We start from the raw sequence: 25,996 nt of genomic DNA, 5'->3' as shown, positions 1-25,996 counted from the left end.
GGAAAAAAGTGGACCAAGTGCAGAGCCGACTTAGGTCCAGTTTACAGAGCCTAGAGGGTATAATCGGTTAAAAAATAAATATAATAATAATAATAAAAATAAACTATTTTATTGCCTGCCGTGTTCACTTATATGACGACTTGCAGTTCTGGGATTCATTCAAAACTACATTTTTTGCTGGCCATGACTGTAGGCCACAGCAGCGATTACACAGCCCATCTGGAAATGTCTTGAATCTCCCGTTGGCCAGTCTGGGTATGGGACTGACCACATGACACTAAAGCTGAAGCTAAAACTGTCATAATCAGGAGGATGCACTTCAACCATATCTCAGTCAAGGACATAAAATCAAGGTTTCCAGAGCTACTGTAATAAAAATAATTTCCTAGCAGTATACTCCTAGAGATTAACAAGGAAGCTATCTTTTTTTTACGCCCTCTTAGCTGGCCCTCCTCATTCGTCAGACCAATGTGACCTGAGAGTTAGCTTGTCACACATTGACAGTTTAATTTAATCTCATGTAGAGTTTGACGAGACGCAGGTCTGGCCACGCGGAAGATTATTATTGACAGTGTGCTTATGGCATGTGCTGTCAAGATGGTTGGAAAGAAAAACGATCAACCCAGTTTAATCAGATTTCTCCAAACGTTACCAATAACGCATACCAGTTTAAAACAATGACACTTTTGCCCACTGATTGATTGTAAAAGACATATATTGTTATTTCTAAAAAGCGCAGTTGCGTTAGATCAAGATCTATAATCAGTCTGATCAGTTAAAGAATCACAATACTTCCCACAAAAATAAATGGAATAAGGAATAAAATATTATTTCATGTAAATGAATGTACTTTCTGTATTGTACTTGTGTATATTAAGCAACACAGGGGGTAATAGCTCAAATCTATTTGATTTGATTTGAGCTATTACGGTTTGCATTTGCCAAATGCAAAGACACTGAGTGAGATTACATTTGCTTTGGATTGTATAGCTTGACGGGTTGCAGAGGTTTCAATCCAGACTAGAGCTTTAATCGGGCCTAAATATTTGAGCCCGGCTTGACCCAGCCCGACAGAACTTCAAGCCCAGCCCGACCCAAAGCCCGATACATAATTGACACATTGGGCCCAGCCCAGCCCGTAGCCCGTCATTTTTCTAAACAAGCTTAATTGCTGCATGCAGCCTTTTTTCTCATAAAATCTTGGTAATTCGTTAAGAACAGGAGTCATTCACCCTTTTCCAACAGTCTGTTAGAAAAAAAGAATATGCTACAAATTAATTAATATATGCATTTATTTGGATAAAAAAAGAAATTAATTTTTGTTGCCCAGCGCGACCCAAAGCCCGACAAATACGTGACCAATTGGACCTGGCCCAGCCCGTGCCGACGGGCCGGGTCGGGTCCCGACGGGTTCGGGCAAAAATCTTAAACTCTAATCCAGACAATCCAGGAGCAATTTGTTGCAAGCAAGAGTAGCTTGGTGTAACGACAACGAAATGATACGACTCCTTGACTAAATCGAATTTTGGATTTTTAATTCCATTTCAGGAATAGAATGAATCCTTCTCTGGGAATTTTAAATTGGCACAATACATGCGTGTGCACTTACAGTATGGTGCGCTTCGGCTGTATTCCGATCCTATTACATTTTTGATTGGACCCGCAACTTCTGCGACAACCCCAATCATCATCCCAAGTGTGACCACTGATGAGGGAAAAGTAATGGCATCATGAAAGCATGGACATTCTGATCAGTCTGTGAATGACACGACGAAGACAATGCAATCAACCATTGATGAAAGCCTATGATCACCAACCGATAAAATCCGAGGATAGTCTTTCAAGGTCAACGCAGCGAGTGGAATATATAATAGGGGCTGGTATGGAAGGTACAAAAAAATAAACACATCTGGCATCATGGCGCTTCTGATGTGCTCAAATGAGGAAATAAGTCATGTTGTCTGCTTGATGAGATGTTTGAGTCTAATCACCATTAACACTGATAAGAATCATCTGTCCTCTACCTCAGACATTTACTGCAAAAACTGTCACAGCTCCAATTTGTACTGCCTTGCTATTAAAGAAGGCAGAAGAAGCCGTGATTACTTAACCACGTGAATCCTAGCGTCCCTATTCTGGGCACGTCATAATAGGTGAACATTCGGCAAAAAATAGGTGAACATTTGCTGAAAATATCCGATCTACAAGCTCCCAACGCGATACGTTGTCAGCATGTGGATTGGTTATTTTCCCGCAAAGAGATTTGGTGTAGAGGGAAAAAAGGAGTGAGCCAAGTACAGTGTGGCCCGCTGGGGGGCCCTGGTCAAATAAGTATATAGGGTTTAAGTGGTTGAAATCATCCCATTTCATACTCCAGATGCCTTTGTGATCCCTCGGGGGGGGGGGGCGCTCACTTGTGTGTGTGTGTGTGTGTGTGTGTGTGTGAGTGGCGGGGTCTGAGTGGATACAGCTACGTCTGTGTGTTTGTGAGCAGAAGGTGGTTTGTAATTGATTCGGTACGTACAATGGAAACAGACATGGCCGCTGCTACAGTATGCAGCTGTACATTCCAAAGTAAGCTTCTATACGGCCCCTAGCAGGAGGCAATTCATTACTGTCATGGGCTTTTCCCCTGCAAACTGGAGCACCGGAGCACTTGAGTGGCTGGCGTGCAGTCATTCATGCAGAGGTGGAAAGGTACAGTACAGTAGACCTACAGTATGTGTGCTGTGCATACATACACACACATGAATGTAGATTGATTTGTGCATGTGAATACATACATGAACTAGAAAAGTGTGCACCTCGGAGCACAGGTCTCCGCCAGGCTGGGTTGCACACCCCAGGGCCCGCAAACTTTGGAAGGCAGTCATAGCCAATCGGAATGGGATCTGAAAAATCTTGATGACATGACCCCAGAGATAATGTTTACAGATTTGTGTGAGTTTTGGACAAAATCTGTGGGAAAACACACTCTGGCAGAAAATGTAATCTGGCACAAACGGGGCCTATAAATTGCGTCATGATCCAAGTAATCCAGGAAAAAATATGTTTACTGTACGACCTACGGTTCAAGAGTTATAAGCCAAAATATGAAATGGCTGTTGTAGCGCCACCATGAGATTTGAAACGTTTGGGATGAAGGTTCTTTCTAGGCTTAGTGGGAATGTGCGTGCAAAGTTTCCCAGACACTGTGTTCATGATTTGAGGCATTTTGTTCAAAACCACTCCTGCAAACTTTGGAAGCCAATCTTAGCCAATCAGGATGGAATATGAAAAATCGGACAGCTCCATCTTGATCACATGACTGTAGAGATAATGTGTACCGATTTGCATGATGTTTGGACAAAATCTGTGGGAGTAATATCAAAAGATGTGTTCTGATGGTGCTATAACTGGCCCAATGTGAGAAGTGAGAGGTTCTGCTCTGGCATCAGGAGTGTGTGTGCACATTGTCACGCCGATTGGTCTAACAGTGCCGGAGATTAGCTGTACAAAGACAGACAAAGTGACGTTCAGACGGACGGACGGACGGACGGACGGACGGACGGACGGACAGGGGCAAAAAAAACATAGTCTCGGCCACGCTTTCGGCCTGGCGGAGACAATAAATGCCATGCACACGAGTGAGTGACTGAGTGAGTGAGATTTCAATAAGAGCACTTCATTGCTGATGGAACAAAGACCATTCCACTTTGAACATAGGATCAAGGACCTCTCGTCTTTGAGGATTTTTTTAACCCACGCCCTGCTGGTATTCTGCTTTGTGCAACAAAGCGTAATACAGCACTGATGGGGCATCAATATCCATTTTGGGGCTCCAACTATAACTTGAATTAAACAGTGTGGATGCTCACATCATTATTATTATAGTCATTGTTATAGTTATCATTCATGGACTTCCGTGCATAGAGGTACCTTATACTTTAACCCATTAAGACCGGGAACGCATACAGTGTTTCATTTCAAGATTTCGTTGGCTATTCAAAAATAGCAGAAGCTCATAGCACGGCACCGAGTGTCGCGCTATGAGCTTGTAGATCTGCTATTTATAATTTTTTTAATCGTGAAAGTTTGTGCAAATCTTTGAATATACTGTATATATTTTTTAAAGCATTTTTAACTCAAATCTTCGCCTATGGGGGGGGGTCCCTGGAACTAAATATTTTGAGATGGGGGTCCACAGCCAAATACATAAACTTTTGTGGGTCCTTGACATGAAAATGTTTGAGCACCACTGATTATAGCAACATGAGATGTTTTCCAAAAATATATATATTCAAAGATTTGCACACATTTTCAAGGTTTTTCAAAAATAGCAGATCTACAAGCTCACAGCGCGGCACTCGGTGCCGCGCTATGAGCTTGTATATCTGCAATTTTTTTTAATAGCCAAAGAAATCTTAAAATGACACAGATGCGTTCCCGGTCTTAATGCGTTAACGTGTGCACCAATGCAGAGATGCAGGCTCAGATCTAAGAGCATGGCGGAGATGACCATTTCTCTCTCGCTCTCTTTCTCGCTGAGTAAATGTCGGTGAAAGATGCAGGGTGTTGACGCCTGGGTGTAGAAGGCCTCGTAAATAACAGACGCCGAGAGATATGGCGTTCGATACAGGAGATATGACCTACGTAGGAGGAGAGCAGAGCTGTGGGAAGCAAGTTTGATTAATGGGAATGGGGGGGGGGGGTTGAAAGGAGTGGTGGACAGACGCACAGCCACAGGGTTCAATATAACTCTTGAGTGTGAATGTACAACAATGAACCTATAAGGGTACATTACATTTTACAGTCACGGTTTTGCTGTGTATGTTTTGACCCATTGACATATAGGCACTACCATACCGATGTAAAATATAATTGAATGTGACCAGTTCAATGCAGGGATGAGTGCATGAATCAGTGATTTAAAACAGTATGTAGAACATTATGTATCGTGGAAACTCTTCTTTTAGCTGCATTTGGCATTTTTCCGTCTCTTTTTCCGTGTGCCGTTGACTCCGAGAGTGTGAAAAGTTGATAGTACAAATGTACCATGCATACTGTAGGTTTGTCCTAGTATCATTATTTAATAACATTTAGTTTCAGAGTGTACAACTTCATGGGTTTTGTTTTTTTTGCTTATCTAGCGCAATAATAGAAATAACTGTCATGTATTATGAATAATACCCTCTGTGTCTGCATGCAGCAGAATTAAAAAATTCAAAGAGTTATGTTGTTGTCACCAGGGGGGATTATAGCCCATGTCTTAATGAGTGGTTTCAGGCAGGCTGGTAAATGTTGAATGGAAGAGATGATGAACAGTATAGAGCCATAATGGAAAGGAAGGAGTTAGAGAGAGAGAGAGAGAGAGAGAGAGAGAGAGAGAGAGAGAGAGAGAGAGAGAGAGAGAGAGAGAGAGAGAGAGAGAGAGAGAGAGAGAGAGAGAGAGAGAGAGAGAGAGAGAGAGAGAGAGAGAGAGAGAACTACAAGGAAGCTGCAGCATTCATGCAAAACTGTTAATCGCTCCCTTGTACATTGTGAGTGAATAATGGGCGTGTCTGTTATGTGCATATGTGCATACATTTGTGTGTGTATGTGCGCTTGTATCCCAACGGGGTCCGTTTTTCCACCCTATAAGAACAATGAAGGATTTTTGCTGTGGGGGTTAGGGGTATGCACACTAATTAAAGAGAGAGGGTAAAAGATGGATTGTGGAATGGGTAGATAAGTGGTGATGGCACAGGGGCCGGAGCTCAATCGTGGATGTTTTCCTTTGGCTAATCCCTGTGATTGATGACTCTGGTCCATTAAGTCTATGTTGGCGGCCTTGTCAATTACTCATTAATCCTTCTGGCTGAGCGGATTCTCTACTGTACGTCCAACAAATGCACGCAGTACGCGCACGCACGAACACACAAACACACAAACAGCTGAACACCAATTCATTCTCATGTTCTATATACTTTACATGGCCAACCCAGGGGCGGATTGGCCATTTGGCATACCGGGCATATGCCCGATGGGCCAGTGGGCCAAAAAAAATCATGATTTCAAAAAAACATTACGGTCATTTCTGGGTTGCGCGGCCCAATTATTAGTTACGATAATGTTTGGGCTGTGTGGCCTCTAAGTGGAGAGGGCTTTTCCGGTTGTGGTGGGCTGGTCTGGGCCAAAATGCCAGGGCCGAATTTTAGTCCCAGTTCGGCCCTGGGCCAACCAACATTTCGCTTCTTGTACCTGTATGAGAGAGTGACAAAATAAACCTTCTTGATTCTTCTCCGATCTCTTCACTGTTCATTGAGTTATAGAATAGTTTTTAATCTCTTGGTGATCATCTTTAAATCAAGTCATCTTTAAATGTAAGTCCCAGGTCGTCTGGGACCGCTCTACAAAAGGCTAATTTATGCTCCGGCGCATGACGGCGTCGCGCAACGAAAGTATGAATCGAGCTTAACTTTTCCTAGAGTTATAACAAGATACGGCTGAGGCAGCCTAGTTATTATGTCTCACACAGTTGGAGAAAACTTCCAGAGGATCTGAGACTTGTGCCCACGCCGACTACTTTTAGATCCAGATAAAGACTTTGTTCTCCACTGCCTTTTATGAAATAATTCAGCTTATGCCTGTTGTATTTTTTTATTGCTCTATTTTATTATGCCTTTAAATTCCTTTTTATGTCTTTATATGCCTTTATTGCCTTATGTAAAGCCGTTTATAGCCTTTGTACTGTCTATGAAATGTGTGTGAGGAAAGATCTTGGGGCATGCATATTATTGTATATGATCACCATAGTCCAACAAAGACAAAAAAGTGTCTGCAACCAGATTTGTTTTGGCTTGAAGGCAAAGCTATTTTTATTTCAAAAATGTCTTTCTAAGGGGATTTAAGCTTTTTTGTGGGCTGTTGGATGTGGGATTTGTGAGAACATTTTCATCAAGATAAGACTAAATATTTGTATGATGACACTCCCTCTATTGGCTGTGTTGTTGTGTTCGACTATCTGAAGCAGTGTACAATATTACCCTTTTTGGTCTTGAAAATACCATTAACCAAAGGCTATATACTTTGTTGACCAAGATCAGGAGTCTATACTTGGCCCCCTTCTTTTTCCCCTCTTCATCAAATCTCTTCACCAAAAAATAGACAACAGCTTGTAGATCAGCTATTTTTTGCTGAATGTTCACCTATTTTCACAGAATGGCTGCCAGTTTGATGACATGCCCAGAATGTGGACGCTATCGGATTTATGTGGATAGTGTTGTCTCTGCAGTTAATGAGAAAGGTTATGTTGGCCAACATTAAAAGCCTTGCAGTGTGGAAAGCCTCTACTGTGGGGGAGGTGCTCTGGTAAATGGTAAATGGACTGTATTTATATAGCACCTTTCTAGTCCTGTCTGACCCTTCAAAGCGCTCTACAATTTATTTCACATTCACCCATTCACAGACACATTCACAAACCGCTTGCAAAGGCAGCCTCGCAAGGCGCCAACCTGCTCATCGGGAGCGGTTAGCGGTTAAAGGGATAGTTCACCCCCAAAATGACTTTTTCTATCGATTAGTCACCCCGTGGAGACTTGAATTCATGGATATTTTTTAGTTTTTGTCACATTCCTAAGTAAATAATTTGATGACCGGCAGCGGTTCTCGTAGGAGACACAAAGAGTCTCCTTTGTGTCTCCTGCCGGAACTGCTGCATACTGGTCCGCTGGTCATCAAATTATTGGCTTAGGAATGCGACAAAAACAAAAAAAAACATCCATGAATTCAAGTCTCCATGGAGTGACTAATCGAATTGTTTGGGTGAATTATCCCTTTAAGTGTCTTGCTCAAGGAGCCAGGAGGAGCGCAGCCAGGAGGAGCCAGCTGGGGGTCGAACCGGGAACCTTCCAATTCCAAGGCGGCCGCGCTCTACCTCCTGAGTGTGTCTGTGCAAATGAGTGTGTATTTGTATACAGTATGAACTGTATATGTGTGCATCAGCCTGCAGGTGTGTTGTGGTTTGTCGGTGTGTGAGAAACGATTCATCCGTGCAAACAACCTATCAAGTGTGGCCAATTAGTGGAAACAATTAGTGAGTGTTTTCAAGCCCGAGAAGCAAATAGGCTTTAACCACAAATTACCAGTATGCCCTGGTGGACCCTTTTCTCATAAGCCCAACCTGCTCGGAACGTTCATAGCAGCTAATTGTGTTCTTCCAAAGCGAGTAGAGTAGAGTGGACATTGATACGTTAATACTAATATGTAACTAGCATATCTTCAGTGCATGGTTGGAGGAGGTCTCCCTGCTTTTGTACCAAGAAATGTAGACCTTGTGGTCCGGTAGGACAACTGCTGGTTGACAAGTGGTATTGCCCTGAAACTAAAGGCGCAAAAGCTCCCTCGCCAAGCAGGTTTTCCGTCTTAGTTCAGTGGTAGAATTTTGAATGTCAGGAAGAACATAAATGTTACGGGGGTGGGGGGGAGGGGGGGGTCATGTTTTGTGTGTATGATGTCGCTGTGGTGCTATTAGTTAAAGAACTCACCACTGGTACTGGTGGATGCTTAATCTTTCACTTCCCTAATGCAATAGCTAGTACGTTACACCTACATCGAGCCTGGGCCCCCTAAATGAAGTCGGACGGCTCGTGGAGCCCGGCGTTGCGTGCACAATGGATCACCCAGCTTCTCACAACGAGCACATTGTTTTGTCTGAGGCCTCATTCCAGAAGCAGTTTACCTGCCTTTGCCATTTCCCATTATACTCTGTTATATTTCCCATTATTTTTTTCCAGTACTGTTTGTTCCGCCTGGCGAGCAGGCCTCGCTTCATCAGCGCAGTGTCACAATCAGCACTCCCCCCCCACCTCCCACAGACGAGGCGGCTTTAGCCCCACACAGCAACATGGGGAAACCAGTTGAGCGCTCTGCAGAAACCCACACTGCCAGCAGCATGCAGTACATCCGTTAACCCATTAAGACCGGGAACGCATCTGTGTCATTTTAAGATTTCTTTGCCTATTCAAAAATAGCAGATAAACAAGCTCATAGCGCTATGAGCTTGTAGATCTGCTATTTTTCGTGTGCAAATCTTTGAATATATTGTATATTTTTATATAACATTTTACTCAAATCTTTGCTTTTGGGGGTCCCTGGAACAAAATATTTTGAGATGGGGGTCCGCGGCCAAATACGTTTGGGGGCCCTTGACATGAAAAAAGTTTGAGAACCGCTGATATTATAGCAACATACAAAAAAGCAAAACATTTCAGAAAACTAGATTTTGACATTTGTAGAATCCCCAGAAACAAAGATTTTAGTTATAAATGTTCAATGATTTGCACACATTTTCAAGATTTTTTAAAAAATTGCCAAAGTATAAAATAATGGTTAAAGTGGTTACACAGACCGGTTTTAACGGGCTAAGCCTGATTCATAGTTCGTCATACGACGATGTCGCGCGCCGGAAATAGACCATTCATGAGCTCACGGTGCGTCGCGTCGTGAAGCGTGAGCTCATTTGGGAAACGTGTCGCAACGCATCGCACCGCGAAGCCTCGTAGGCTCATACATTGCCTATTTTCAGCGTGCAACACCGCCATACGACGGAGTAGCCTACAAATGACGCATTAGCTCTGCTTCCCCCCCGCCTGCTCCTCTCCTGAGTCCTTGCATGCGTCGTCAGTGGTGGAAAAAGTACTCAAATGTTTTACTTAAGTAAAAGTATCAATACTGCAATGTAGAAGTACTCTGTTACAAGTAGAAGTCCGGAATTAAAAATGTACTTGAGTAAAAGTACAAAAGTATTGGTATCAAAATGTGCTTAAAGTACCAAAAGTAAAAGTACTAAAATGTTTGAAAATAGCCTAGGTATAAAATAAGGCTAAAGTGGTTAATGTATGTTTTATAATGTAATAATTGATATCTGCAAAGTAACTAGTAGTTTTCAAATAATTGTAGTGGAGTAAAAGAACAACATTTGCCCCTTGAGATACAGTAGTGGAGTAAAAGTACTGAAAACTGGAAATACTCCAGTAAAGTAAAATTACCTTGAGTAAATGTACTTAGTTACTTTACACCACTGTGCGTTGTGTTCCCCTAACTCTCTTTTTTTTTTCGCTTCCCGTTTCATCCAAACACTGCTCACTGCTTCGTCCATTTCCCATAAATGTACGGTCAAATTTCTCGGCCCAGCACGCACCATGAGAGAGCCTGTTGGGAACCATAAATCAGAGTGGTGGCTTGGCTGGCAAAGCGGCTGAGAGAGAGAGAGAGAGAGAGAGAGAGAGAGAGACGCCAACCTGCACAAATTACATCACCCCATAAAACAGAGAGAGGGTCCGTGGTTTCCGTGTGAAAATATTGCGTTTTATGGGGTGAAATCTGAGATATGTTGATGAGGATGATAATGATGATGATGATGAGGATGCAAAATTAAACTCACTAGAAGTCCATCAAAAATTTGCTTGAAGTGGGAGAAGAATTCAAGTACAGCGGTGCTTTCTATGCCTCTGCCGTTTGACAGCCGTGCCTGGAGGTATTATGTTCCATCCCAACGATGTAAATGGCAACTAGTTGGCAGAGGCATACAGCCACAAAGCTGTATTCATTGTTTGTTTTTGTATTTTATGTATGTAGCCTATGACAGGTGTTTGATTCCTCACTCTGTCTGTCTGTCTGTCTCTCTGTCTCTCTGCCTCTTTCTTCTCTTTTTCTCTCTTTCACTCTCTCTTCCTCTTTCTATCTTATTCTCTCTCTCATTTTGTATTGTATGGGTTTGTCCTTATGAAAAGATATGCGAGGATAGACGGAGGCCCATGTCCTCTAATATCAGTAGGTTTCAGAGAGAGAGAGTGAAGGGCCTGCAGTCTGCACACTCATGATAATCTGTGATCATCTAAATTGGAGTAATACCTCTCCAAGGAGAATTAAGAATCAGCTTTGTGAAAAGAAAAGGATTTGGTTGCCACATGTGCTCAAGTATGTCCTCTATATAATCCAAATGCTCTGAGACAAAAAATGAAGTTGATCCAGCCTACTCCATTTGCATTTTAACAGGCAATTCAACAGCAGTAGTCATTACTGCTTGTGCACAGATTTATTGGAAAGTGAAGGAGGTGAATTACGATAGTTAGGAAGACTTGAATTGTGTGAGGACATATCCATGTTGTCCTTCCTCATGTTTCAGCTGTAATGATTAGTGTTTATATGTGAAATTTATTGTGGTTCTAATCATGTGGAAATGTCAAGGCGGGCTGACAAAGTATGTACATCCAAGGAGTGTGCTGGAGGCTCAACCAGCTAATGATCCAAATATTTAAATGCCATGCCATGGTGGTCTGGCATGTTTTTCAATATATGGGGCGATAATATCAATAAATCTCATTAAGATATGCCATGCTGACTATGCTTATTTTACAGAGTGGCTGTATGCTAACCTGTCTGTCTGTCTGTCTGTCTGTCTGTCTGTCTAAGTAGACACATCACAGCACATGCTGCTGTGTGCATAATGTTTTGAAACAGACCATGAAAGTCTGAAATGCCTGGTGAAACAAAACCTTCAAAGTTGGGTCATAGTTGAACATCTATTTGGGCAAATATTAGTACGTTCTACTGTCTACTAGGCCAAAAACAGGTACAGCCAGGAGTGGTTTGCACCACAGATGTGCAAATTGCTTACGTCTCTTATTCCCTTTAAAACATAAATAAATGTTCTACCTATTAGTGTGCTCTCTCCGATTCCACCGGTAGTACGCAGTATTGTGTGTGTGTGTGTGTGTGTGTGTGTGTGTGTGTGTGTGTGTGTGTGCGTGTGCGTGTGTCTGCGTGTGTGCGTGTGTCTGCGTGTGTGTCCGTGGGCATGTGTGTTTATCTCGGTAAAACCAAGAGATTTAAAAAAGATTGGATTATAGATCATAGTCTGAATGTCTTTGAAGTTCTGAATCATGTATGTGTGGACGTTCTGGCAGATATCGACTTGGAAGCCGTGTTAAGATCATGCATGGAATTAACAACTTCTCCTCTCCTCTCCTCTCCTCCCTTCAGGTGCTGAAAGGCAGTAAAAAGCTCAACCTCTCGGTGCGTTCTGTTGGTCGTATACCGGGCGGCTATGTCACCAACCACGTGTACACCTGGGTGGACCCCCAGGGACGCAGTGTGTCCCCGCCCCCTGACCTCCCCGAGCACCGGAGCGCCACGCTCAGGCGGACGGACAGCCAGCGGCGCAGCAACATGCAACTTCTGCAGGAAGGCGACGAAAAGAAGGTGGGCAGGAGAGAGGGACATGCTAAACATGTGACCTACATGCTACTGCGTAAACAACACACGTTGAAACAGTGTTTTTTTTATGAATGAACCGATTTTTTTTTTTTTTTTTTTTTTGCAGAACTAAAATACAGAGTTACACACCAACATATTAAGCTGGTGCACCATACCCATTCACAACAACACCACTCCACATTCAGTGGAGTGTTGGGGAAGAGGAGCGCTTGCTTTTCTTACCTCAACGTCCTTAATTTTGAACAGTTCTACTACAGTTCATTTTTTTAACCCACTTTGAACGGAATGTGCAGTTAAAAAGCGTTGTTGTTAGATTGTCAAATAGCCTATGTATATAGGGTTAAAATGGTTAAACAGCTTTTGATGCTATATTAACAAACTGTGCTGGGGACCCCCTGGAACCCCATCTATAACATACACACACATAAGGAAACAGAGTAAACTAATTATGACTATAATTAGGCTTGATATCAAACATATGCGAAAGCAGGGTACAATTTGACACGCTAAATTAACAATTTCCTGTGTATGACTTCCTCAGAAGTGCCCCTGAAGGCATCTGAGTGTAATTTAGCTTCCGTAAGAGGCCTCCTGCTGAGAGTGTCATGGCACTAGAGATAGGGATCAAGATTACTCGTCTTATCTTCATTTGGAGCCTGTTTTGTGTGATGGTGTGTCACTCTGGAGATAGATATCAGCAGGCTGCAGGCCTCATATTCCCTTGTCTCTGTCCACTGCTGTCTGTCAATTACAATCTCAACATTAACCACTTAGAATTTTGTTAATAAATCCATCTTGTCTCCAGGGAATATTTTCAGCTACACTTTTCAAATCAATACATGCTTTAACGACATTGATCATGCCGTCCCTAATTTATTTGTTATCCTAAAATAAACCATTGACCATTGGCATATGAAGAGAGGAACAAAGCTTCGGGACTGCACACACACACACACACACACACACACACACACACACACACACACACACACACACACACACACACACACACACACACACACACACACACACACACACACACATACACACACACACACACACACAGCTTTATGAGCTGAGGAGTGCTTTTGATGTTATGTCCATTTTGCTTGCTCACACAGAGCATTTATTGACACCCGCAACGTTCAAACCCATCAACCGTTGCTGTGCTTGAACGTCGTGTCATCATTGTCATCCGCGTTAATACCAAATAGCTGAAACAACGTAGCACAGACTTCTCATGGTTGTGGTATCGATTCGTGAATGACAGGGTCGTCAGACACAGCCTGGAGGATGAAATGAGCCGCGCTCCTCTGCTATAAGTGTGCAAAGAAAGTTGTCGTGTTTGTGCTCCTAAAGTCTGCATATTGGGAGCGCACATACTGTATGGACTAATCCTACTATAAAAAGAGGAAACCTCTGTCCTTTTGCCCTGCTGTCTGTCTTTCCTCATCCCTTTTTCCTCTCAGTGGGTTGACCAATCGATCTAAACTTGAAAAAACTCAACAACAAACAACAAAAAAAAGATTATTGCCATATAAAGAGAACGAGGAAGCAGATTTTTCACTTTTCCCAAATTTACTTGCATTTTCGTGCACTCTCACCCAATTAAGACTGCTGTGGGCAGAGTGACGCAAAGGAGCAGTGCCAGGATTAATTGAATGGCAGGTGTTTTCAAATTGTCTAATTGTGCCCTTGGTGGCTCAAAGGAGCAAAGCTATAATGAAAAACAGCTGCTTGCTATAAAGGACTTTTTTAGCAAGCTGCAGACCTAAGGCTGTGCTACACGTATCTTATATAGACTTTGATGTGTAGGTGTGTGTGGTCAATAAAGCGCAGGGGCTTTAATTACAAAAAGTCTCATCAATTGTGTTGGCAACAACCCACAGTAACACTCAGCGTACTGCGTACAGCGCTTGGTGTGTGGACTGCTCTTTACACTAATTTGCATTAAGTGCAACGATAACATAACTGTCAGTAACTCTCTGCAAGTCTATTTTCATACCAAACAAACCATGTTTATGCTTTGGAAAATGGGTTGGCAGCACAGTTGTCAAGTATATGGTGAGTCATAGTCAATGGACTAAACATGCCAAACCAATGGTATGATCCTTTAATTAGGCAGTGAAGAATGTTTGGTTTGCATACTAGAAAAGGTCTTGGGAATTAATCACAGCAGGGTCTAGTCGGGCTTGTGAGGTTATATAAATTGTTTGTTTGGCAGTTTGAGTGTTGTGTAAAGTGTATTGCTATGAGTCTCTAGAATAATGTTAGGAATGTTCTCCTGGTCAGAAATGGATTGCGATATATTGCTACTGTACTAGCTTGGACACCCTGGAGTGGAGCAGTTTATGTGGATGTCTGTCCACTGTGCTAATGCATTGGTTCTCAAAGTGGGGTCCCGGGACCCCCAGGGGTCCTTGAGGGAGTTCCAGGGGGTCCCCAGCTAAATGATAGATTAGGAACCAAATGGACCCTTATGGGTCTGTAACTCTGAGAGTGTACAAATGGACCCTAACGGGACCATTTGGTTCTATGTGTACACTCTGAGTTACATTAACATAGATTTTACAATATAAATTGGGGTCCAAGAGATAGAAATGCCATTAAATGGGGGTCCCTAGCCTAATGCATGTCAAACTGGGGGTCCTTGAAATCAAAATGGTTGAGAGCCACTGCTACAGAGCCGTAAAAAATCTACTCTTATTGGGGGTCCCTGGCATATCTTTTCAAATGGGGGTCCGCGGGCTAATAAGTGTCAATTTGGGGGTCCTTGACATGAAAAAGTTTGAGAACCACTGTTCTAATGTATTCATACACATGCCGCATGTATTCAAAATAGACACATACAAGAGCTCATACAGAAAGCACACATTACTCCTGAAACAAAATAACTTCCTTGAAAATGTTTGAAATTATCTGACGCCATTGCGAAATTTTTGATGTGGGATTTCAAAGCATGAGTCATGCTTCATTCATTCATGATTCCCCAATCACTTATGCTTTTACGAGCCAAAATGATTGGCTGATCATGACAGGCATTATACCATACAGTGAGCCTATCATACATCTATAGAAATATAACATCATCAGACACCGCCAGTCTACGGCACTGATTGATACATTAGTTATGGCAGAGGCATGAACTCCATTATTCCTCAGAACTCCATTCAGATCAACCTCCTCATTACTAACACCAGTTCCTAACACCGTACGGTTAGCGTTCAAGACCGTGTGAGACCAGGCATAATCATTTCTGACACGCGTCAAGTTTTATATCCTCATTTCGTTCATAAAAACCGACACCACGGATCCAGCAGGGACTTGAATTTTTAATTTAGCCAGCAAAGACATCTGCTTCAAAGACTACACATCTGGGATGTATTCGTCGCTGTCGCGTCGAAACCTCGTACGTCCAAAACCGTTACTTTTCCGGAAATGGAAAGACATTTTTCAGACATAAATAGCCAGCTTACAAGCTCGCTACTTTTGCTTGACACTCTAGTATGATGAAGTAGGGCATTAAATGTAAAAAAAAAACATAAAAAGTTGAAATTTGGCGATACAAGGTTTCTGCCTGACAGCGACGATATATATTTTAGGCCACACTTCTTGCTTCATTACTTTCTTGCCCTTTATCAACCTCCCCGGATGTCTCTCTGTTCTTGCTCTCTCTCCCTCCTCCGCTCTCTCTCTCTGTCATTCTCAGGTCAACCTGGTGTTGGACGATGGTCGTTCTCTGGGTCTGATGATCCGTGGTGGGATGGAGTACGCTCTGGGCATTTACATCACCGGAGTGGACCGAGGTTCCGCTGCGGAGTGTGGAGGACTCAAGGTAACCACACCTAACTCTCTCTCTCTCTCTCTGTGTGTGTGTGTGTGTGTGTGTGTGTGTGTGTGTGTGTGTGTGTGTGTGTGTGTGTGTGTGTGTGTGTGTGCGTGTGCGCGCGTGCGGGTCTTTCGTACACTTTATTTCTCTCTATTTTTATCTGTCTGTCTCTCGCTCTATCGCTCTCTGACATAACACGTGAAATATGTGACATTTATTCCAGTAATATGGTCACTGTAACCATGTTTTATCGTCTCCTCATCTTCTGCCCTCATATTTCTTATGACTTTTATATTTATTAATTAATGCTGTTATACAATGGTTCAGCGAGAGGCAGAGTCTGACATTTCACATCCCTGTCGTCATCCAGTGGGAGGTTGAAGAGGGGTCAGACCTTTAAAGGAGTTTACTGCAGGGTTATTATAGTTATCTAAAAGTAAAGAAATGACCAAAATGGAATTGACAAAACATTTGAGTAAGGGATGCACCGATATGGAAATTCTTGATACAAAAGTTGTAAAATAATAATTTAGCCGATATCCGATACTGATACCAATATTTGTTTATTTGGTTTTTGGTGTTTATTTGGTTTATTATTTCCCCCTTTTGTGCCAGGGAAACAAATACATCTTCATTATAAGAAATAACTGTTCAGAATCTGCAGAAATACAACATAATTGCTTGATGCAAGTTACATTAACGAGTGTCAACGAGCGTCAGCTGGACAGTGACACGCACACCTCAGCTGTGCTGAACTGAAAATGACTGGAGTTTAGTAAAACCAAAAAAAGCCCTTGAATATGACATGATAATGTTTACTGTGATTATGGTAAGCTTACATTTCATATCACAAACACCATAGAGTAAAAACTCCTGTAATTTTAACCAGCGAGTATAAACATAGTTAAGACATTTCAAAGGTGCCCTTGGATCAGATGGGATTGAAGCATCAGATAAAAAACAGCCTCAAGGCGTTTGTTCATAAAGGCTGTTTCCTCCTTTTTACACTGAGTGCCCGGATCCTCTGTTTTCATCTTTCAAGCAATATGTCCTGTCAACCAGTAGTGGTCCTATACCTCTGACACCAGGGTCTACCAGGGTCTACACTCCTCAGTAAAGAGCAGGGAGATCACCTCCAACCTCATGTTGTGATGTTACAGTACATACAGAATGATTAAAATACCGTTTCTTTTTGTCTGTTCGTTTGTAAAAATATTTTACAGATTGCAGCTTTAATTTGTACTCCATTGTACGACGGCATCGCTTACCAAAGTGTTGCATCGTTGCGCGTTGTGAGCTCGTATAGATCTGCTGTTTTCGCCGTGCTTTACTGTGGGTGTAATATGATTTCTCTTGAATGCAGTGCAGAGCTATTCAAGCAGTGGGGGGTCCGATGGAAAACCAAACCTCTCTAACCTTAACCCATTTAGACCGGGAATGCATCTCTGTCATTTTTAGATTTCTTTGGCTATTAAAAAATAGCAGATATACAAGCTCATAGTGCGGTACTGAGTGCCGCGCTATGAGCTTGTAGATCTGCTATTTTTTGAAAATAAATCGTGAAAATGTGTGCACATCTTTGATGTTTTGAAGCGAACATTTTTAATCGATCTGTGCTTCTGGGGGGTCCCTGGAACAACATATTTTGAGATGGGGGTCCGCGGCCAAATACATATCATTTTGGGGGTCCTTGACATGAAAAAGTTTGAGAACCACTGATATTATACATGTATACAGTAGCAACATACGTTTTAGAAGAATTTAGAAGACATTTGTTGAATCCCCAGAAGCAAAGATTTTAGTTAAAAATGTTGGCTTTCAAAATATATATTCAAAGATTCAAACTTTCATGATTTTGAAAAAATAGCAGATCTACAAGCTCATAGCGCGGCATTCGGAGCCGCACTATGAGCTTGTAGATCTGCTATTTTTGAATAGCCCAAAGAAAATGCTTTTACAAAGATGCGTTCCCAGTCCTAATGGGTTAACATAATAATGAAGCCTCCCTCTATCCACTGAAGCGATGCGAGACAGTACAGTATAAGCTGTGCTGGACCCATACAGAGAGAGGGCTGAAGAAGAAGAACCCCCGGCATTCCAACATCTATAGTGGGAAAAAACGCCGGCACTTCTTGTGATATGGGGCATTTAATGTGCCTGTCATAATGACACGGACAAGTACCCAGCCAGCGGAGGCTGCGAGGCCATATGCTGACGGACTTATGCTCCGTGTAAGCTCTTCATCGCTCGCCCGCCCGTTAAGAGATCTGGCGGTTTAACCCGCTCGATCCGGGTAACGCATCTCTGTCGTTTTAAGATTTTCTTTGGCTGTTGAAAAATAGCAGATCTACAAGCTCGTAGCGCGGCACCGAATGCCGCGCTACGAGCTTGTAGATCTGCTATTTTTTTGAGAAATCGTGAACATTTGTGCAAATCTTTGAATGTATATATATTTTTTACGTTTGTAACTCAAATCTTTGCTTCTGGGGGTCCCTGGAACTAAATATTTTACAAATGTTCCTTTATATATTCAAAGATCTGCACAAATTTTCACGATTTTTCAAAAATAGCAGATCTACAAGCTTGTAGCGCGGCACTCGGTGCCGCGCTATGAGCTTGTAGATCTGCTATTTTTTCAATGGCCAAAGAAATCTAAAATGACAGAGATGCGTTCCCGGATTGAATGGGTTAAGTGCCGTGGTGGCTTATTAGTGGGCCTGAACAGGCGCACACACACACACACACACACACACACACACACACACACACACACACACACACACACACACACACACACACACACACACACACACACACACACACACACACACACACAAAATCAGCCCAGGATCGTGATCCTGGATGCTATTAGTAACTGCACGGTAAAATCCAACATCCAGGGGCATAATTGAACTTGTGGGAGTGTAAAGATATGTAGCCTAATAAAGTTTACACACCGAGGGCTCACTGGATTTGTTTGGTCGATGCATGCTTGCTGAGAGGCGTCCTTATAGAAAAGAGTATAAAGAGCAGAGGTGACGGGGTTTCCCTGTGGATCTGTGACATCATATTGATTACGTCAGTCAGACAAGGCAGATTATTTGGGGAATTGACTTCCTTGGCCTACTGGCAGTCTGCACAAGATATTGGGTGTCTGATTTGTATAGGGGTTTGAACTGACAGACACAAGGAGGCACAAGCATTTGGGGTACGTACGTCTCTCTCTCACACACACACACACACACACACACAGACACAGACACAGACACACACACACACACACACACAGACAGACACAGACACAGACACACACACACACACACACAGATCACACAGACGAACACTCTTCTACACCAGTGGTTCTCAGAATGAGGTCCGGGGACCCCCAGGGGTCCTTGAGGAGTTACGGATCTGAGAGTGCACAGATGGAACCAAATGGACCCTTACGGGTCCATTTGGTTCCATTTGTACACTCTCAGAGTTGAGATTTTACAGTGTAGATTGGGGTCCCGGAGATTAACAAAAAAAAGTGAATCAAATGGGGGTCCATGGCCGAATGCATATCAAACTGGGGGTCCTTGAAATTCAGTTCTTTCAGAATCACTCTTCCAGATGGCTGACCGCTTCAGTGGCAACGCTGTCAAAATAGACGGCTGAATTACCTTATGGAAAGAGAAATGATGATGATTTGCTTATTTCTCTTTTTTTTCTCCACTCAGTTTTATTCCGTTTTTGGGCCTTATTCTGCAGCCACAATAACTCTGTCTCATTGCTTTCTCCTCACGTGTTCCCTTCTCTGTGCTGGTTCCGGTGGGGTGCCGCCATGTGCATTATTAGGCCGATGGATTTTCGGGGCGGGAGAAAAACTTTCAGCTTCTTCAGAGCTAAAAATTGCTTTTCTCCGCAACCCTTCTTCTCCCTCTCCACTCTGTTCATTTTTTATACCTGGCAAGCCGGCTGTTTGATGTGGAATATTGTCATTCAGGTGGCTTTAAACAAATGGAAGGCAGTGGTGCGCTTGATAGGCAGCAGGCTTCCAACACAGTGTAAAATCCTGAGTGTTCATGTGACTCAACGAGTGTACGAATGGTTCATTTAAACACTGAGGGGTTTTACTGGGTACTTTAGTGCAGTGGTTTTCAAAGAGAGGTCCTTTGGGGGGTTGCCAGGGGGTCCTGTAGCCAAATTAGATGTGGTTTAATGCATCTGTGCAATTCGCTTTGAATTATTACAGTAAAAAACTATGTTATGAGTGACTATTCTAATGTTTTGATATCACCAATATAAAGCTACTGTATGTCTGATGTACCAATGAAAATTTATGAAATTGTCTTTAATGTTAGAAAATTTGATTGAATTTGAAACCATCTTTTTATGGTTTAAATATGAATACGTCCCAAGGACATAATTATTTTGACATGGAGGTTGGTCTAATGGAAGTCAGTCTGTATGTCCTTCCGTAGTGGACACCTGGCCTCACCTGTGTGGCTCACACACACACACACACACGCGCACGCACGCACGCACGCACGCACGCACGCACGCACGCACGCACGCACGCACGCACGCACGCACGCACGCACGCACGCACGCACGCACGCACGCACGCACGCACGCACGCACGCACGCACGCACGCACGCACGCACGCACGCACGCACGCACGCACGCACGCACGCGCGCACGCGCGCGCGCGCAGCGCGCACACACACACACACACACACACACACCAATAGGAAGAAAGGCACACATCATTACACATTTAATTTATTTTCTGATAACCTGTTGGGATGTCTGTAATTGTAATTTGTGTTGTTATTGTGTGTGTGTCTGTATGTTTTGTAGCCATGAAAAACCCAAATACAATATTCACAAAACATGTTTGGGAGAGAGAGAGGGAGAGGGAGAGAGGGAGAGAGATAACATGTTCAGACGCAAAGACAGAAAAACAAAAAAAGAAGAAGAAAATAAAGAGTTTTTAAAAGGCATCTTGGGACATGTCTCGCTGAAGGAGTTGCCGGGATGGCCGAAAGTACTACAACCTCATGACCCTATAGAATATCTAGCTTACTGGCTTTACGGATATAATGAAAACACTGCAGGGGAACAAAAAGGCAGAGTTGGAAGAAGAATAGGGAAGGGCCAGAGAGGAGGCGTTGCACCAGCAGGAGTTTCAGGATGAGGACATAAAGATCAGAGAGACCATGGAGGCAGCCACAGAATAATACCAGATGCTGAAACCACTGAACCTGCCGATTACATCCATGTGGACACAACCTCTGGCCCAGAAAGTGAAGTTATCAAACCACATGAGGAGACAGAGGACACAAACAATAGATACGTTTTGGTTCAAAGTCGCGTTTCGGCCAGAGTCTTCATCAGAGCATAGGCTCTGGTAGCCCTAGAATGGCGGCTCCGACCAAGTGGAGCTTACTATGTAACCGTGCTTGGGTTGTGTGTGTGTGTGTGTGTGTGTGTGTGTGTCTGTCTGTGTGTGTGTGTGTGTGTGTCTGTCTGTGTGCATGCACTGCCTAGTAGAGGGCCAGAGGGCGCCAGAGTGCAGGAATTTAGACACAGCCTGCAAAACACACACACACACACACACACACACACACACACACACACACACACACACACACACACACACACACACACACACACACACACACACACACACACAGTCAATGTTCTCTCCCCATCACAGTGAAATAACACGGATTACAAGTCCGTAAATACACAATATTTTCGAGCTGCGTTCGCTTCCAGCGTTCGCGCGTCTTACTTGTCTTACATACATTTCATGTATTCCAAATACACAGCCATAGATCGGTCCTATCCCCGCCCGGTTAGCAGACTGATCTCGGCGGCATGAAACGATCGCGCGCTGCGTGTGTATACTCACCCAATAATGAATTCCTAAGACTTGGAGTCATATATTGTCCTCTGGTTTCATATCCATTTGAAAGTACTGGCAGAAAACGTGTGTTTAGTAAAATATCTCCACCTTTCCACGAGGTGCACACGGACATCATTCTCTGCCCTCGACGGGGCCGTACCCGAAATGACCGCTGGACTGAACATGTGAAAACTTCCTTTGGGAACAGTCTATGTTTGGGAGGCACAAACGTATGGGGCACACAATTGACAGGCGCGTTGCTCTAGGACCGATTTATGGCTCTGTATTTGGAATACATGATATGTATATAATATCACAGCCATTCTAGGGCTAAGGCTCTGGCCATAGCCTCATACAGCATAAATAAAAGGATGTGCTTCCGAGTCAAAGTCTTGCATTTTTAATTTTTGGAATGCAGCTATACCCACGTTTTGTGTTTTTTCGTACTTAGTACTAATGACTAGCATTTAATATTTTCCTTTTGGAATAAGTAACGGCATCTGTTATGGAGTCCCCCAGATTTATCTCAGCCTTCTATCTCAGTTTTATGTTGCTTTGTGTCAGGCAAGTGGCAGCCAATATCAGAACACACAGGTGGGATGCAGGTTCAAAGAGTTTTACTGAGTACAGCAGCAGGTGCTGGCAGGTAAAACAAACAGGTACATATATAATGAGGACTACCAAAACAGTATGCGGCCTAACGCGTATACCACAAACTCTATTTACTAGGGCAGAGACTACAAGGGTATTAGGGGCACAGGTGCACACGACATGCAATCAAACAAGAAAGTTGCACTCAGTTAGAGCTCCAAATCTCTGCCAGGGCTCAGGAGGCACACCTTGGCTCCCTCAATCTGTGTGTGTGTGTGTGTGTGTGTGTGTGTGTGTGTGTGTGTGTGTGTGTGTGTGTGTGTGTGTGTGTGTGTGTGTGTGTGTGTGTGTGTGTGTGTGTGTGTGTGTGTGTGTGTGTGTGTGTGTGTGTGTGGGGGGGGGGGGGTGTGTGTGTGTGTGTGGGGGTGTGTGTGTGTGCGTGTGTACGTACGTGTGTGTGGGGGTGTGTGCGTGTGTACGTACGTGTGCGTGCATGCTGCTTTTAACAGCAAAACATGCACACATTATCTTCTATTTATTTAGCTATATGGACAATTAAGTTACTATTTTAAAACAGCCACCAGTGATGCAATTATCTCAAAAGAGACGTTTGTGGCACATCAAACCCTGTAGCTGTTGGAAATGACAGAACCATCTGCACACCCCTCATTGGTACCCCCGTGGAGTGCGTGTCTTCATGAGATTCCTTGTTGTGTGATGGCTCTGTGGTGTTTGTATGCACCAGAGAATAACATAATGTCACAGTGATGGATGAGTATAATCGCCGTTCAGACAGGTTTCCTTCACTAAAAGTATCAGTGGGTTGTAAATATTGCATTTATGTAGGAGCCAGTTCTTTCAATTCAATGCAAAAATAATTAAATGTTGTCAACACAAGCTATCTGCATGCTGGCTGACTTAGAATTTGAGTGCATTAACCCATTAAGACAGGGAAGGGAGCGCATCCGTGTCATTTTAAGATGTCTTTGGCTATTCAAAAATAGCAGATATACAAGCTCATAGCGCGGCACTCGGTGCCGCGCTATGAGCTTGCTATGAGCTTGCTTTGTAGATCTGCAATTTTTTATTATTTTTTTATCGTGCAATTTGTGCTAATCTTTTAATATATATATACATTTTTTATATATACAGGTCCCTGGCACTAAATGTTTTTTCAAATGTTCGCTTTTGGAAAAACATATATTCAAAGATTTTCAAGATTTTTCAAAAATAGCAGATCTACAAGCTCATATCGCGGCACTCGGTGCCGCGCTATGAGCTTGTAGATCTGCTATTTTTGAATAGCCAAAGAAATCTAAAATGACACAGATGCGTTCCCGGATGATGATGAATTCTAGGTATGTGTAAATGCACTGTACCCCAACAACAACAACAACTATCTTCATATTGAAGCGCAGACCGCATTGGTATGGTGGTATATTCATCTAGATGCGCTGACTTTGATGGATGACCCTATATCCCTGCCAGGCTTCTGTAATCATCACACTGCTAGCTATGGCGATGTGTCGTCCTTCATTCTGAGAGAAAATGTAAGCTCAATGTAGCCCATGCAATTTTTGCCTCCTGAGTCCCACCTATCTTTTGAGAAGCCTCTTTGAAGGAAACATTTGGGGTTAGGAGCGTGTGCGTGCGTGTGTGTGTGTGTGTGTAAATGGTAAATGGTAAATGGTGCATTTATATAGCGCTTCTATCCGAAGCACTTTACATTGATTGTGCCATTAACCCATTCACACACACATTCATACACCGATGGCGGAGGAAACCATGCAAGGCACCAACCTGCTCATCGGGAGCAATTAGGGGTTCAGCGTCTTGCTCAAGGACACTTCGACACTAACTCTAGGGGAGCGCCCCAGCCCGGGATCGAACTGGGAACCTTGCGGTTTTCCAGTTCACTCTACCCGGCCACTCTACCCCTGAGCCACTGCCTGTGTGTGCGCATTACAATTGCAAATGTATCCCCACAGACAGCAGTCTAAAGGGTGAGGAAGATCAGCCCTGCCCAGTGCCCTTTTTATGGTATTGGACCGGTTCAGTTTAATTTGATTAGTCTGGAGGAGAAGGTCAGTTTGAGTGACTGCATGTTGACACAGTAGCACACGCTTAGGAAAAAAAATAAATCTAAAGCTACCGTTTCACTGACAGTAGGATCCTAATGTTGTCGCTTGTAATAAGTACATTGTTGATGACTCGGCGTACAGTCATGCAGATTTGCCTTGTTTGGATATCAACTTTTTAAGCCTCCATTCTGCCACTGTAGACGGTAGGCAGATGCTTGCTTGCTTTTTGTCTGTCTGTCTGTCTGTCTGTCTGTCTGTCTGTCTGTCTGTCTGTCTGTCTGTCTGTCTGTCTGTCTGTCTGTCTGTCTTTCTTCATGCACTCACTTGTATGTTTGTGCGTGTTATGTAGTGCCTGTGCATGTGTTTGTCCAGCCCATTTTCAGTCCTATTTTTGACCCTTCATCGAGTACATCCACATTCTGGTGGTGAGCATGCCCTTTCACGTACGCAGTTGATGGCAACGGAATGTGGACCATGGTGACACAACGCGATCCTTGCAAGGTGATCCTATTTAATGACTTTAACGCTGGCATCCGTATTTTGCGTCATTATAGGCGGAAATAAAATATATATATATATTCAAAGATTTGCACACATTTTCACGATTTTTCAAAAATAGCCAAAGAAATCTAAAATGACGGAGTGAATGGGTTAACAGTCAGAACTGCACACTGGGTCGACTTGATCCGCAATGTGAAGCTAATTTGACCCCTGAGGTGATCTTTTTGCTCGCCCCCATTACTCAGTATTGGGGTCACGGGGGAACACATTGTTTAAAGGTCATTGTCTGTGACCTTCAGGCCATCCTTCCATCCTAGGCAGCCCAGCCCTTTTCTCATATCCATACAGATGAATGGATTTTAATGATGATTACTGATGGAAAGATGCTAATGTATCCGATTGGAGACTCAAAGGAATCTCTATCAGTCTCCTACTGGAAATACACCTGGTCATCAATTTTTTTTTACCAATTTAAACACATCGGCACACTTGCCTGCAACCTGGTAATTTTTATTGTGCCAGATTCTGATCAGAAACACTTGCATTGCAGAAATCGGACATATTGCACACGTTTCTATTATTGCCATGTCCAAAATGGCTTTCTGCCTCATTCCCTCAAAGTGAGTTTATTAGTAATAATCTGTTGTCCCCATAAAGTTTTCTGTGCTCCCGAGTCCCGATCTGAGCATTTTTAAAAGAATCCTCCAACAGCCCTGATTCAATATTTAGTTGCATAGATAGATAATATACTATAGATGCGTGGAGAATAAGAGCCCCTTGAAACACTCGAATTGAGGACGTTATACATCCCCATTTGGACCGTTTTTCACCTCTGATCACTAAATTGTCCAAAACATTTAACA

General features: G+C 43.1%; 1 protein-coding gene across 1 annotated transcript in view; it reads left to right on the top strand.

Annotated features, from left to right (window-relative positions):
* Window positions 1-25,996, top strand: part of whrna (whirlin a) — a gene marked incomplete at both ends in the record, with an annotated part of 211,719 nt that overhangs the window by 82,974 nt on the left and 102,749 nt on the right. Inside the window, 2 exons of the mRNA XM_080419964.1 lie at window positions 12,004-12,222; window positions 15,947-16,072. Of these exons, the coding sequence (XP_080276090.1) occupies window positions 12,004-12,222; window positions 15,947-16,072 (345 nt within the window). The remainder of the gene's footprint in view (window positions 1-12,003; window positions 12,223-15,946; window positions 16,073-25,996) is intronic.

The sequence above is a fragment of the Gymnoscopelus braueri genome, assembly GCF_963280865.1.
Source record: "Gymnoscopelus braueri genome assembly, chromosome: 22".
NCBI classification, from domain to species: Eukaryota; Metazoa; Chordata; class Actinopteri; order Myctophiformes; family Myctophidae; genus Gymnoscopelus; species Gymnoscopelus braueri.
The sequence above is the reverse complement of the archived record's forward strand: the minus strand, read 5'-3'. Positions and strand labels throughout refer to the sequence as shown.